This window comes from Aspergillus fijiensis, assembly GCF_003184825.1.
Source record: "Aspergillus fijiensis CBS 313.89 unplaced genomic scaffold BO72scaffold_5, whole genome shotgun sequence".
Taxonomy (NCBI): domain Eukaryota; kingdom Fungi; phylum Ascomycota; class Eurotiomycetes; order Eurotiales; family Aspergillaceae; genus Aspergillus; species Aspergillus fijiensis.
Genome location: NW_024468981.1, coordinates 269,047 through 284,219, shown reverse-complemented (window position 1 = coordinate 284,219; position 15,173 = coordinate 269,047). Strand labels below are relative to the sequence as shown.

General features: G+C 50.8%; 6 protein-coding genes and 1 non-coding gene across 7 annotated transcripts; 5 read left to right on the top strand and 2 right to left on the bottom strand.

Moving 5' to 3' along the window:
* Positions 1-140: 140 nt before the first annotated feature.
* On the bottom strand, positions 141-2,468 carry BO72DRAFT_492250 (uncharacterized protein; the record flags this gene model as incomplete). The annotated part of the gene is made up of 1 exon (XM_040948272.1): positions 141-2,468. One exon carries the CDS (start codon positions 2,466-2,468, stop codon positions 141-143), a length of 2,328 nt encoding a protein of 775 aa, XP_040805429.1.
* Positions 2,469-3,677: 1,209 nt separating this feature from the next.
* On the bottom strand, positions 3,678-4,901 carry BO72DRAFT_420936 (zinc-binding alcohol dehydrogenase family protein; the record flags this gene model as incomplete). Its single annotated transcript, XM_040942743.1, has 3 exons — positions 3,678-3,891; positions 3,941-4,513; positions 4,572-4,901. 3 exons carry the CDS (start codon positions 4,899-4,901, stop codon positions 3,679-3,681), a joined length of 1,116 nt encoding a protein of 371 aa, XP_040805428.1.
* A 474-nt stretch (positions 4,902-5,375) lies between these two features.
* On the top strand, positions 5,376-6,358 carry BO72DRAFT_465336 (bZIP transcription factor; the record flags this gene model as incomplete). The annotated part of the gene is made up of 2 exons (XM_040946705.1): positions 5,376-5,520; positions 5,586-6,358. 2 exons carry the CDS (start codon positions 5,376-5,378, stop codon positions 6,356-6,358), a joined length of 918 nt encoding a protein of 305 aa, XP_040805427.1.
* Positions 6,359-6,581: 223 nt separating this feature from the next.
* Positions 6,582-7,898, top strand: BO72DRAFT_207682 (zinc-binding alcohol dehydrogenase family protein). The gene has a single exon (XM_040939630.1). It carries the CDS (start codon positions 6,804-6,806, stop codon positions 7,845-7,847), a length of 1,044 nt encoding a protein of 347 aa, XP_040805426.1. The 5' UTR covers positions 6,582-6,803; the 3' UTR covers positions 7,848-7,898.
* Positions 7,899-8,683: 785 nt separating this feature from the next.
* Positions 8,684-8,790, top strand: BO72DRAFT_t45. The gene has a single exon. It is a non-coding gene; the product is annotated as a tRNA-Met (tRNA).
* Positions 8,791-8,979: 189 nt separating this feature from the next.
* BO72DRAFT_444460 (putative short chain dehydrogenase) lies at positions 8,980-10,299 on the top strand. The gene has a single exon (XM_040943816.1). It carries the CDS (start codon positions 9,156-9,158, stop codon positions 9,939-9,941), a length of 786 nt encoding a protein of 261 aa, XP_040805425.1. The 5' UTR covers positions 8,980-9,155; the 3' UTR covers positions 9,942-10,299.
* Positions 10,300-10,671: 372 nt separating this feature from the next.
* Positions 10,672-15,061, top strand: BO72DRAFT_396002 (uncharacterized protein). The gene is made up of 2 exons (XM_040942019.1): positions 10,672-12,391; positions 12,457-15,061. Exons 1-2 carry the CDS (start codon positions 10,964-10,966, stop codon positions 14,863-14,865), a joined length of 3,837 nt encoding a protein of 1,278 aa, XP_040805424.1. The 5' UTR covers positions 10,672-10,963; the 3' UTR covers positions 14,866-15,061.
* The last annotated feature ends 112 nt before the right edge of the window (positions 15,062-15,173 follow it).

The following is a 15,173-nucleotide window of genomic DNA, read 5'->3' as shown; positions in this document are numbered from 1 at the left end:
CAAGCATAATCGAAAGAGAGACTAAAAACACATGGGAGTCATGGCAATCAATGCCGCAGTAGATCTCGTACCACCTCGTAGCACCAGTGCACGAAACCTGCATGCAAGTGCACGATCGACTTCTGGGATATGAACAGAAACTACAGGTTTTTGTTCAACACTTTGCGGCAGGGGTTCTCCCCATTCAAATACGCCCACCCGGTCACATAGTGATAAGCCCGAACCTCCAGTTCTTCTTCATCCGCTACTTCCTCATCCCAAATCGGAATGTCCGCGAACCCCATCTCCGCCCCTTGGAGGTCATGCATATGTACGTGTGGCTCCTTTTTGTGGTATTCCCGGGATTCAGTCACCTTCTCGCGGAGAATATCAAGTATCGGCGCCCACCACCCATCTATAAGCACGATGCGTAGCAGAAATAGTCCCTTCAAATGGGGTCCAAGAGCCTTGCACCACTGCGCAAGCTCGTTTTCAGTCAGCGAGGTATCGGTCATTTGGAAAACTTGAAGACGCGTCCACTGGATTCCTTCCAGAAGCGGGCTCACGCTCAACTCATCCCCTTCGAATCGACCTGGAACCTCCCCATCCCCATTCAAGGAGACAAAAACCTGTTCAAGCTCAGGCCCCGTGAACATAGCCTTCAGGTATTCCTTGAAGTGAGACGTAGTGTTGGCCGCTGGTGGTGATGGTGGCACGCTCATATCCTCGTCAACATCCATGGGCTGATTCAAGGTAACTTTTTGGAGGTTCCGGAATGTCGTTCGTATGTCTGCCCACAATCTCTGATCCGAGAATCTAGATATGGGACCCTGAACCGGCATCATAGCAAACCTGTCTCCGGACGGAAAGCAGCCAACGTGTAAATCACGAATCATCTTCCCAGCCCGCTGAATAGCGATTGGTAGTTCGAAGAGAATCTTGGCGGGAACCAGAGGGTTGCAAAGATGAATCTTGATCTCATCCCACCTGAGAGGATGACACAGAGCCTCCAGAAATCGGTAGCGGTCCAACAAAGCATACCGGTGAGGAACTGGTGACTCCGCTGCGTCGCAAAACCCCACGGACTCTGCTCGTGGCATTCGAGCAAAGCATGCTGCTAAAGCGGAGACAAACGACCCCGACCTGACAAGCTGCACCTGAAGGGAACGTTTCCTGATATTCTCCTTCTGGGCTTGGCGAAAAGTGGCGCGTAGCTCCCTGACAAGTGATTTATCAATCGTAATTTCATCGTTCCTCTTGGTGAATATGTAGGGCTTCATCGCGAGTGACATGTGGTAGAAGTTAACCTCGACAAGTCCGAGTGCGGTAGGGGGTGCCAGTAGCTGTGCGTCCAGGGTGTGGGAACACTGTGCAGAATCTAAGTGTTTCACATTCATCTTCCAGGCTTCGAGTTCGCTTGCCAGTATGTCGTGATGATGTCTCGCAAATGATTCACAATCTGTCTCACGATCTTTGACCCGAAAGGCGAGGCCGACTTTAATGCCCAGAATACCTTTCGCGACGTGTGGACATCGCGACAAATGAACGGCTCTATCAAGGGACTCCTGGTCAAGATTGACAAACAGGATTGGGCATAGTAGCGGCGACGCTAGACCATTAAACACATGACAAACGAGGCGGATGTCCGATATTGTTTTGCGGTATATCTGGGCCTGGACTGGATGCAAAGTGCGACCGATATAGCCCGGTATATCTTGAGTCCACCAAATAATCTTGCTTTTGTTCACTCTAAAGTCTTGGAAGGACTCAAAGACTTGAAGGAGTAAATCGTCAGGGAGATCGAGGATCGTGAGGGGGCGCATCGAGGGGCGCGAGACTTCCATCGCTCGAGTTCGTAAGGCCAGGCGGTAGTGTTCGAGCCTGAGGAGAATAGAACATTCAGTGCATGGCTCTTCTTCACAGCGCTCGTGCTTTATGATTCCGATCGAGTCATGGTCGTCTTCCGAGTCAAGTTCGGGGGTGCTTGTTCCAGAGTCAGCGCTCGCTTCCGAGGCATCTTGAGCTGTACTTTCTTCGGCTTCGTGATTATCGTCTGCGGAGGGGTGCTGATGCTTCTGCTCAGGTGCCTCTTCTCTGTCGCAGTCACCAAGTTCAACACTTTGGCAGCGATCTCCTTCTTCTGGTTCTTCGATCTCGCAGCTCTTTTCTGAGCTCGTCGCCCTGTCCGGAAATACTCGTTCTTTTTCATTGTCTGCATCGTCTTCTAGGTCCGATGGATCGGTCTTGTCGTCATCAGTGGTGCAAATGTCTGAGTCCTCGTTGGGAGGATAGCTCTCTTCGTCTTCTGCGTTCCTTTCCTCCATCCACTGTGTAGCCCGGATATCTTGCTCTAAATCATCGATCTCAGACGGCCGCAAATAGATTTCATCGAACGTTAGTGTTATAGGTGAATTGATGTCAAACATGCGATCGAGCTGATTGAGCAGGTTTTCTCCGCGCTGCACAGTGATGTGGTAGCAGCATAGCATGATGACGGTTAAAGGTCGAGGTGAGGCAAGCTCGGGAGAGATTGTACAGAATGAGAATTGACTCTGAGGTGAGTGAGATCTGACGATAGGGTAAAGGTTTGCCAGGGTCTGTCGGGCTTAGCGAGCTTTAAACGGTGAGAATGGACGCGAAAGAGTGAGGGGAGGGAAGGATAAAGAGACACGGGTTAAGAGACGAGTGAGGATGAGACGGGGGTGATGGGAAGAGTGATGAGAAGGATGATGAGAAGGATGAAGAGAAGAATGAAGAGAAGGAATGAAATTCGTGGAGAGGGGGGATATGATGAGGAGAAGGTCGCGTTGTGAATGTGAACAAGATGAGATTCCCAATCAACACGAACAAACAGCCAAATCACCTGACTCGGACTTCGAGCTACACCACCACTTCTTGGTCAGGCAAAGTCTTGGTGCGGTCTTTAAAATCTTAGATGCAGTTGAGGATAGGGATATATGGAGAAGCTGCTCTCAGTTATCAAGGCTTTGATGGCTCGAATAATTTCACTTTACCACAAAAAGGCTGCTCCTGTACCTTGATATCAAAAGTGACGGTGAAATGTGTTCCCACTCTAAGATGTAGGGACGAGGTGGACTACTTAATGGCAATTTTCTCAACTTTGAAAGCGATAGAGATCGAGTTTCAGCCAGTAAAATGTCGATTGAACACCATGCATCATCAAAGTCACCTCAGTATGAAGGCGCCCAGTGGTCATCCTTCACTAGACTCAGATGCATATTGCTTTCAACCAGAGTGAAAGACACAATCTACATCTACCCCACCTCTCTTCTAGAACCCTCTAGAGGTGTGAATAAGGAAAGGGCCTTTCTGTAGGCAATATGATATTTGTATCACTGCCTCAAGTGCCGACATCATCACTCTGCTGAACATCAGGATGCTCCTTCGCAGCCAGTTCAAGAAAAGTCCTATATCCATAGAGCCACCTCTCATCCATTTCATTCCTCTCAAGTACTCTTCGACCAATTTAAACAGGTCTTCCAATTTGATTGCTTGAATGCGACCGAATTATCGAAGTAGACCCGGCACGTGATGCAAGGGGACGCGCCTCGCCTCAAGGTACTGTACCATTTGCAACAGCAGCAAACTACCAGAGCTGCGTCGCAATCATTTGTCACACGTCCTCTCGGTTCATCTGCACAGTCCAGCCGCTGGTAAGAATCTCTGACAGAGGCTACCTCACACGAACTCTGGATACTCCTCGGCTGTCCACACCTTCCACACAAGTCTTTCCCCGCTGACTATGCCGGTTCTCATCACATCCAACGCGGTGCTGGCCCTCTGCAGAAGCGAAGCACCCTCGATCTCTCGATACTTGTTGGGATCAAGGCTACCCGACGCGAGGAGAGCGGGTATAATATCAGGCAGGAGATGATCCTTCAGGAATGGATTCTGCTCGGAGATTAGTTTTGGAATGCGAACAGGTAAGTGCGAACCATACCGTCTCGAATGTATAGCTGACAATACTATGAACCTCGACGCCAGGCGCCCACGATACTTCTCCCTCGACATCAGCGGAAAGCTGCACACCGGCTGGGTCTGAAGGCGACCGAAGCACGACAGGAAGAACAGCTGCGATAATGGAGCCAGGAAGGCAGGCAATCTTGGCGAGATGCTGCAGTGACCCAGACTTGGAGCTCACACAATCGAAGGCGCGGATGGGTGCTGAGAGTTTGCTCTTCTTCACAATGTCCAGAATAGATTCGACGACATTAGACTCGCGATAGTCGATGACGTGCTGGGCACCATATAGCTTGAGCTTCTCGTGGTGCTGCGGCGACGCGGTGGTGATGACATTCCTATAACCCCAGTGGTGGAGGAGCTGGATGGCGTACTGGCCGACCGAACTGCCTCCTCCCCAGATAATGATCGGACTCTCTGGATCTTTTGGTGAGAATCCTGAGGGGCGCGGCCAGGGGAGCTCGAGGTTCAGCTTCCCTGTCAAAGTGAAGTAGGCGGTACAAACATTAGTTGGCACCGTAGCGGCCGCGGGCATAGCTATGCCAGAGGGAACCTGGATTCTGCGTCAGATGTGGGTAGAGGAGACACACAGTGAACGGGAATCATCACACCTTTCCGAACAGATGCTCTGGTGCCGTAACATACACCTGCTGCCCCTTCTCCTTCTCGTTGTGGAAAAAGAAACCGAAGACCTGATCCCCAGCCTGTAGGCGTTTGACCCCAGGGCCAGCTGCCACTACAGTGCCGACACCACTGTCGCCCAGGCTTTGAGGAAACTGAGCCATCAAGCCCGCGTCGACTTGGTAAACATCCAAAGGGGCAGATACCACCCATTCAATCCGGACACGGATTTCATTTTGTTGGAGCTCAGGTGTTGGGACTCGCTGAATGGTTAGCGGTTCTTTGACATTAGTCGCAATGAGAGCAGGGTGAGATGCCATCGTGCATGCAATGTTCAATTGAATATACCAAGAGCTGATGGGAAGAATTAGGAACACTGATAGGATTGTGACCTTATATACAACCTCCAGACCATTGTTCTTTGAAAACTGCCTCGATGTATTCAGTTTTATTCAAACGCCCCACCCGAGATAAGTTACAAAATAAGTGTGGAACATCATCGATCCAGTTGAACCTTAACAGCTATCTCCGGCCCACTGAAGGTACGGGAGGCCGATGGGGATTATTTGGATTACAAATCACCTCAAGCTGGGGTTGATTAACCTTGTGGGTGGCGAAAGTGTTAAAGTTGACCTCCCATTCTCTCCTGTCACCAATCATTGTGTTGGAGTAAGCATCTGCATCTCAAAATTCCTGAACGGAGTCGTCGTCTTTGACCATTCTTAACACCGGCGACTTAGACTCCCGCTGTGAGCGATCGGACGACAATTTCCACATTTGTTGAAGCCTTGGCAATGCTGAATGCAGAATCCGGGATCAAGCGTCGGCATCATGTGCGACATGCGACCACAGCTGATGCACCCGAGGACGATTTGCTAGGGGTCACCGATCCGGTACTGCGGCGACGTGTACAGAATCGTCTGAATCAAAGAGCCTACCGTGAGGCCTCCCAGCAATTCCTTATCATCCCCGCTGCTGACAAAGGCTGATGGTTTACATTAAAGGCCAGCGTCAAAACCCGCGCAGTACGAAGGACAGACTGCCTTCGAATCGCAAAACAATTCGAGCCGCTGCCGGTCATGATGAATCCCGAGTTCAGACATTGCCTCACCGATCCAGCGACCACAACTCTATTTTCTATAACCTCCCCGAGGTGGATCCCACGCGATACACCTACGCCCCTCCCAATTTCCACACCCTGATGGTTGAATTTGAGAAACGCGCCCGAGCTGCCCACGCTATGGGTTCACCTCGGACAGATCTCCTCCTTAGTTTGAGTCGGCTTAACGTAATTCGCGCAGCGTACCAGAACGCGGTCATCGCCGGTATGACCGTTGACTGGATGTGTCGCGACGACGCGGTTTCAATATTCAGCATGAATGGCCCTCACTCACCGCAGTATACCTTGAGCGCGATCCCGGAGCGGCTGCGACCGACGCCCGTGCAGCGAACAGTGCCGCATCACCCTTGGCTCGACATCTTCCCCTTCGAGCAAATGCGGGATAACCTGATCCGCGCGGGGGATTTGCTGGATGGTCATGGGTTCTGTCATGATCTAACCGCTTTCTGGGATACGCGGAGCAGCAGCGCAACCTTACTTGTCTGGGGGGATCCGTGGGATCCATCGAATTGGGAGGTCACGGAGGAGTTTGCGAGGAAGTGGGGGTACTTTCTTCGCGGATGTCCAGACATTCTTGTTTCGACGAATAAGTGGAGGGCTCAGAGAGATGAGAAGCCACTCGCTTGGCGGAGGGTGTTTGGTGATTATCTGGGGTAGGGGGACTATCTGACAGTTATGGTTCCATCCAGCGACGGATAACCGTGTCGGGGATAGGCGGTGTTCTGCATCTCCGGATGGATAACTAATGGGTGCATACTTACATGGCCAATTATGGTCAGAAAAACGTGGTTTTGTTTCTGACATCATCAACTATCTGCTCTGTCAATTCATTTGCCAGGGTGTGCCATGGGAATACCTTCGCTCAGACCCACTCTAAAATCCGATGCTTACAGATTGAGTCTCATTGGCCCGACAGACCCACTCTTCTACAGTCGGGCGGATCCATGATCCATCATGATGCAGCGCAAGTATACCTTATTTCACCGCTAATCTCCGTGACCTACTCCGATGTTGTGAGTATATCATGTACCATGCTGGCAAGACCATGCCATCGATTCAATAGTTTCCGCTACCTGGATCCTTACATCGAGTGATCCTTATCATGGCATACCAAAAAGCAGTCATCATCACCGCACCGCAACATGCACAACTGGTTCACGACCGGCCCATTCCCAAGTTGCGGGACGACTGCATCCTAGTCAAAACCACCAGTGTCGCCCTGAACCCCACTGACTGGAAACATATCGACTACCTCGCCAGCCCCGGGGTACTTGTCGGGTGCGACTACGCCGGCATCGTGGAGGACGTCGGCAAAGCTGTCAAGAAACCATTTGTCAAAGGCGATCGCATCTGTGGATTTGTACACGGATCCAATGCCGTGCAGCCAGAGGATGGGGCGTTCGCGGAATACATTGTCGTCAAGGGGGATCTCCAGTACAGGATCCCTGAGAGCATGTCCTTCGAAGAGGCGGCAACATTAGGCCTAGGAGCTATCACTGCCGCTCTGGGCCTCTACCAGAGCCTTCGCCTTTCACTACCCACGTCTCCAGCGCATGAGAAAATCCCGGTGTTGGTGTACGGAGGATCAACAGCGACCGGGACCTTGGCGATCCAGCTTGCCAAGCTATCTGGGTATACTGTTCTGACGACTTGTTCTCCTCGTCACGCCGATCGAGTGAAGTCCCTGGGTGCGGACGCGGTTTTCGACTACAACGATCCCGATGCCGCCAACGCAATCAGAAAGTATACCAACGACAGCCTTACTCTGGCTTTCGATACCGTGTCCGTCGAAAGCAGTGCCAGATTCTGCGATATGGCTCTTTCTTCGCAGGGGGGAGATTATAGCTCCCTGCTACCGATCGCAATTGAACGGGAGAATGTACGCGATCGAGCCACGATGGCCTACACCGCGTTCGGTGAGAGATTCATCTTTGGATCCAAAGAGATTCCTGCGCGGCCCGTCGATAGAGAATTTGCGGAAGCTTTTACGGCTATCTTCGAGGAGTTGCTGGCGAGCGGCAGGATCAAGCTCCATCCGGTTCGCGTTGGCGATGGCGGGCTAGATGGTGTTTTGGACGGGCTGCAGCTGTTGAGGGAAGGAAAGATTAGTGGCGAGAAGCTTGTTTACGATCTCACAAGAAACTGATTTTGGCTTCATCACAATACCCAGTATCTTATGTCAAAGTCTCTAATCCTCAGCACTAATTAAAACGAATCTTCATGGTGTATTCAAATCGACGACCAACCCTTGGTCCGCCTGTATGGTTATAAATAGGCCGTATTTGCTCTATTGCCTCATTTTCTGGTGTCTATATTTGGGTATGATGTGGGATTGAACCTGACTGATCAGAGCTATAGTATTTGGGTGCGTTGTACTTATGTACCGCTTTGCGATCGAAATACGGAAGGGATGGACCAAACTATGTAGGAAGTAACGGAAATCGAAATTTAGCTACCAGGATGTTGAAATAGACTGAGTTGACATCCGGCACACTTCTGCTTTCACCTGAAGTCGACATGATGACTTGCACAGGTCACTATTTCGCAAGTCTTTGAGGCTAGGTAAGCTCGGACTTGGACGAAGTGTGAACCCGATCGTAATAGTACTGTACCAGTGCGTGGGGTATGTCCGGAGGGACGCAGCGAATCAGAGCCGAGGTAAGCATTTCCGTGGCTGGAATTTCCGACACATCGGGAGAGGCTAATGACCGTGGACAATGATGAAGTGAAATCATCTATAATGCCAATTTTTAGGGGGCATTTTGTACGTGGCATCCTGAAAGAGAGAAGCGGATGATAATTCTTCACACTTGAGAGTTTCAGTAAGTTTGGCAAATTTGCGCTTAGCTACGGCGGCAACTTCCGATATCCGCAAACGTGGTTGTTGCTGGGTTCCAAGATGCGGTTCGGTTTGAGCGGTTGTGAGCACTTCCGGGCGTTTTGCTACTACAATCCAACCCAGACGCGACCTCTCAACAACTTGTCTCGATGGTGTAGTTGGTTATCACGTGGGTCTCATACATCAGTATGACTCGGAAGATCACTTCTGGGCGATCCCAAGGCCGGGAGTTCGAACCTCCCTCGGGACATTTCTTTTTTGCTCTTGTTACCCTGTGCTTGGCCCCACATGGCAAAGGATGGGAGTGTGGGACAGCCTCGAGTGCGAGGCGGGCTTCTGGAAGAATTCTTCATGGCGAGACCCACCGGCAAGCCCGGTCGTAACCGGACTTACCAACGCGGTCTCCGAGAATGATAACATGATGTCAACTGCATTTGCCGACGAAATGGATATATTCTTTGCGAGTGCCCAAGAGCAAGCACTCTCGTGTTCCCGGATCCCTGATCTCGAATAGGTCAATCTAGTCCTCCGTCCACACGAGCAGTGTCCTCGAGTCAAACTTTCTCCATCTGCACTCGACTATTCCCACTACCGCACTGCAATCCACTGACCACAATGGTCCGCGTCCTCATCACCGGCTCCGCCGACGGCTTCGGCCTGGAAGCGGCCCGCCAACTCGTCCAGCGCGGCCACACCGTCTACCTGCACGCGCGCAACCAAGACCGCGCAGACCACGCCCAAGCATCCTGTCCCGGCGCCGCGGGGGTCCTCATCGCCGACCTCAGCAATCTCGAAGCGACGCGCCACCTGGCCGAAGAAGCCAACGCCATCGGCACATTCGACGCGGTGATCCTCAACGCGGGGATGCTCTCCGGACCCTTCCGCAAAACCCCGGACACCGGCATCCCGGCCATGGTGTTTGTCAACGTGGTGGCGCCGTATATCCTCGCGTGCTTGCTGCATCGCCCGAAACGGTTGATCGTCATCTCCTCGCAGTTGCACCGCAGCGCGCGGAATACCGCCGTGGAGGATATTTTCTGGCGAAAGCGGGGCGAGCGCACCTTCCAGGATTTCCAGGCGTATTGCGATTCGAAGTTTCATGTTATGTTGGTTGCGAATGCGTTTGCGCGATTGTGGCAGGGGACGTCGAGTGTGGTCTCTGTGCATCCGGGGTGGGTGGCGACCAAGTTGGGGGGTGCGGGGGCGCCGGATCGGTTGGAGGATGGGGTCGAGACGTATGTTATGCTGGCGGAGGGGGAGTATGATCAGAGTATCACGGGGGCGTACTTTGAGCCTAAGAGGAAGCGCGGTAGTGCTCTTCCAGCGACGCAGGACGTTGGGCTCCAGGAGAAGGCTATTAGGGCCTGTGAGGAGGTCACGGGGTTGAAGATGCCGGCTTAGCGAGGCATTGGCTTCTCTGGCTTTCAGTTGTGGGAGATTGTATCATAGATTATAGTACCTATAGTATAATCGAGTTGTGGTATCCTATTCCTCGATTACCTTCACAGAAATTCTTTCTTGACTGTTGCGTCACCAAAATGAATAAAAAAGGTTTTGAGGGGAATGCCAGTAGAAAACCTATCTAAGACTCGCCACGGTCTTGAGGTTCTTGGAGTAAAGGGCTGGTATTAACTCGTGTTGTTGATTCACTCGAATGCTTTGAGAGTCCTATGATAGTCTCAAAATAAGAAAGCAATAACTGTCAAGACCGAAAGAAAAGTTATTGGCCAAGTTGCACTAGATTAATTTTCAATGGCTTGGCTGCCGTTCCACTGTGAACACCAAGGTTGATGAGATTCGAGACGCGCAGAAGTCAGTGACTAAATATAACATCTCAGCGGGAAGCGTGCAAAATAGCCGCGGTCGACCGCATTTAGGAAGATGATTGCACGAATCCGGCAGACTAATGTCGACCCCTGTAACAATCTTTGTTGTTGTCATTGGACCAATGCACCCTGCAAGTTAGGCGCACCTGCAGGCGATGTCACTGCATTTGGTCAGCTGAAATGAGGGGTCCGTGATAGCGTACGAAGATTCCTCCGCTTCCCCAGTCATCATCCACAGACCTTGGTTCTTGTTTAACTTGTCCCACACGCGGAAGATCACCACATGGTGGCTCCCACGCCGCAATTAGCAGATAATCTGTCACAGAATGAACACCTCAACAGCGCTGTTTAACAACTCCACAAACGCGGGGCTCCAGCTTGGCCAGAACAACGGCAATGTTGAGTTCCACAATCATCACGGTAAACCGTTGCAGTCACACCAGTCTGACACTATGCTGATCTTACTCGATCTGGTCGTTCTTCTTTGCTCTAGGACCATCGCAAGCCTCACGCAATGAAGTTTGTCTTCGGGATCTTCGGATAACCAATCCTCGCGATGACAAGGCCCGAATCCAGGATCTCAAGGGAGGCCTGCTTATGGACTCATATCGTTGGGTTTTGAGCAACGACGAATTCAGAAAATGGCGAAATGATGGCGAGCCCTATCGTGATGTTAACGACCGCCTACTTTGGATCCGCGCTGATCCCGGCAAAGGAAAGACCATGCTCCTCTGCGGGATCATTGATGAATTGACAAAGGAGTTGCCCGGGACCTGCACATTGTCGTATTTCTTCTGTCAACAGAGCGATGCTCGCCTGAACGATGCAACATCCGTCTTGCGAGGCTTAATCTTTCTACTCGTGGACCAAAGGCCAAATCTGCTCTCCTATATCCGGCCGCGCTACGACGTGGAAGGAAAAGCGCTTTTCGAAGATACCAATGCTTGGTACGCTCTATCGAAAATGTTTCTCGAAATATTGGAGGACCCAGATTTAGAGACTACGTTGTTAATCATCGATGCTTTGGACGAGTGCAGCACCTGCCTGCCGTTGCTGCTTGAGCTGGTGAAACGGTCAACGGAAAATCCTCGGGTCAAGTGGATTGTTTCGAGTCGGAATTTGCCTGATATTGAGAAGCATTTGACGGCTACATATTGCTCTACTTTGTCTCTCGAACTGAACGAGAATTCTGTCGCTGCTGCTGTGAAGTCCTATATTCGGATCAAGGTGGACTTCCTCACCGCGCTGAATGGATACGACGAGAACACCAAAGACTTTACCCGAGAATATTTGACGTCAAACTCCAATGATACATTTCTATGGGTTGCCTTGGTCTGTGAGCGGCTTGCCAGTACGTCGGCATGCGAAGTGGAAAATACCCTTGCTTCCTTTCCGGCGAGTCTCGATAATCTCTACAAGCGCATGATGCGCGATATTGAAATTTCAGAAAGTAGACAGCTGTGTCGAGTGATTCTCGCCACCGTCTGTACCGCATACCGGCCTCTGGTAGTTGAAGAGCTACCAGTACTTACCGATCTACCCTCACGATTCTCGACAGATTCTCGGATGATAACGCAGATTATTAAGCTTTGTGGCTCATTCTTATCTATTCGGGAAGACACCATTTACTTTGTTCATCAGTCTGCGAAGGATTTCTTGCTGACGTGCAAACCCATAATCCCAGCCGGACTTGAGACGGAACACAGTAGGATGTTGTCTCAGTGTATCAAGGTGATGAACCAGACGCTTCGACGTGACATATACAACATTCAGAATCCAGGGGGTCGAGTCGAGGACATCTGCCGTCCTACACCTGACCCCTTGGCACAAGCACGTTACTGTTGCACATATTGGATTGATCATTTATTAGCAGCAGATCCTAGGAACACGGTCGACCTGTCTACAGATGGCCCGATTCAGCTCCTTCTGGAACAGAAACTACTTTACTGGCTCGAGGCTCTTAGCATTCTCGGCCAGTTTACTGGAGGCATTGGAGCTATCCTCATACTTGATAGCTTTCTGCAGGTACGCATACCCGGTGTAATAAAGAGAAAAAAGCTGACTATGATCACTTTCCTGTACTCTTTTAGAAAGCAAAGTGCGCGGACAAATTGTCAAGCCTTGTGAATGACATTTCCCGATACATGCGCGAGTTCAAGGTCCCGATCGAAACCAGCCCGCTCCAAGTCTATAGCTCAGCACTCATTTGGAGCCCGAATCGGAGTCTGGTCAAAGCTCTTTACCAGCACGAAAGACCCACGTGGATTACCAAAATCCCTGTGGTCGAGGAGAATTGGAGTCGTTGTATTAATACCATCGTGAGCAACGGCTGTGATTTCACTGAGATCGGCTGGTCACAGGATGGTGACCGGCTGCTATGTATGGCAGCAGACCTGACTGTGAGCAGCTGGGATCCCGGAACTGGACAACATATTTCGAGTATCAAGCTGGAGAGACTTCCTGGCAGGCCCAATAGGTATCGCTTAAGCCGACACACAGGCTGTGTCGCTTCGATCTTTGGAGATGACTGCACCAGGATTCGTATTTGTGATGCTACCACCGGAAAGTGTATTCGCATACTCGACTCCAAGTCCTTACACTCGCATGTGTTGGTACAGTGGATTGGAGATGGAAAGCATCTCGTCTCGTACTCAGAGGGCGAATTTCAACTGTGGAATGTTTCCAGATCTCCTGATCATGGTAGGCAACGTGTAATCCTCGATGGTGGTTCACGCATACAATGCTGGTCTCACGATGGCTGCCTGTATATTGCGAAACCCTGGTCTTTCGGCAACAACGACGACTTTCACCACGCCATCCACGACAGTAGAACAGGGGTTTGTTTGAGGAGCTTGAAATACAATTGGCAGCCTAGTCTCCATGCTGATTCATGGTCCCCCGATGGAAGTATGCTCGCATGGGAATCGTCGACCAGAGTGGTCATCTGGGATTTGGCCACTGGGAGACCCGGACATGTGCTGGAAGGACACACCCCCTTTGTTCTCAAAATTAGCTGGTCGCCCGATTCAACTAGACTCGCGACAAGTGATTTCGATGGTAAAGTTAGGATCTGGGATCCAAAACTCGGAGTATGTGTCTGGACGCTCGACGGACACGGAACCTTCGGAGCCAAGGAATTCTGCTGGGCTCCCGACGGAAATCGACTTGCATCCTACTCACATCAAGTGATCAGGATCTGGGACACAACGCCAACCAGAAACTTCCCAGCTTTTGCAGAGCGTTCTGTTCAGGTGGCAGCAAGGACTCACTCACGGCACCGCCGGACTTTGGCGTACGTTCGATCCCACTTCACGAAGTTACGAAGAAAGGCCCTGGGCCAAAAGATCCCATACTCACCAGCCAATCGTGGCTGGATCTTCTCGCTCCATTGGTCGCATGGTAGAGCTCGTGTTGCGTCACTAACCAGCGAGGGTATTCTTGAGATTTGGAACACGGGCACCGGTGACCGAGTTTGCGAGATTGAATGTTATTTTCCACGTTTTGCCGTGACAGTGGCCTGGTCATCAAATGGCAAACTAGGAACGTTTTATAAGGGGGTCTTGTGTGTATGGAATATTGTGTCAGGAAAGCGGCTTTTAGCTCTATCACATAATCCAGGCGGTGGTTATGATTCCGGGTCCTTTGTCTGGTCGCCGGACGGGTGCCAACTAGCGTCAGCAAAAGATGGAACCGTTAAAACCTGGGACTCTGCCACCGGAGAATGCCTAAGGGAACTGCGCCATTCTGATCTGCTTCAGGCACTGGCCTGGTCTTGCGATGGACAGAAAGTCGCATCAGTATCCAAGAGTGATGGTACAGTAAGACTTTGGGATCTTGCCACGGGACAGCATCTTGAGCTCCACGACCCGACCGGAAAAGACGATTTATCTTCCGTTCGTCAATGGCATGTTATATGGTCTCATGACAACAGTCGCATCGCCTGGGGATACAACCACTATGGCTTTCTCTATGACGCAGTCAATGGAATGCATATCGGCTCTCTAGAGGTCTATGCCTTGAAACACCATGAGTTTGATCAACCTTTACTGGACATATGTGAGACCAGTCTTATATTCAATATTTGGGACTTTATCACATTTAGATCCTGCGATGCTGTCGATCAATCGGTTTGCATCATCAAAATTCACGGGCTTGTCGAGAATAGTCTTGAGACGAGTTTGGGGGTCTTTGATTTGAAGGATATCGGCTATCTCCACGACGCTACTGAGAACAGCCCGTGGATACCAGTTGGGTATGGGATCTCCTTGGATAATTCGTGGATTACTTGGAACGGAGACAATCTGCTGTGGTTGCCCTGGCAATATCGACCGCTCACTAAATCTTGCATGCGCAAGTCAGGGGCGAATGTGGCAATTGCTTGTCGTTCTGGTCGAGCTATCTTTCTCATTCGCAGAGAATCCACTTTCTTGAGTCCCCGTGGTGTCCATGTGTGCTTGAATGCTCGCCAAGCCAGTAGAAGATCCGCCAAAAGTGATTGAGGATATAGCCTTGTTGAGATTGAGGTCTCAATCTTTTCTTGTTTCAGAGCTCCTGTACAATCTTGGAAATGTTATGCTTGACTCTGAATTTATAGCATGAATCCTCCAGAGTCTGAGAAGAGACATAAGCGTTTCGGCATTTGAGACCTCGTAGCTCTCCAAGTTCTTCTCCCAGGCTATCGTACAGAACCACGTTCTCCGGGCACAGACACAACGCAGCATCGCTAGAAGATGAGTCATATATTCCAGTAGAGTCTAGATTTGACCATTTTGTGGATATTGGTATCTCTCGCAAGAGTACTTCCGTA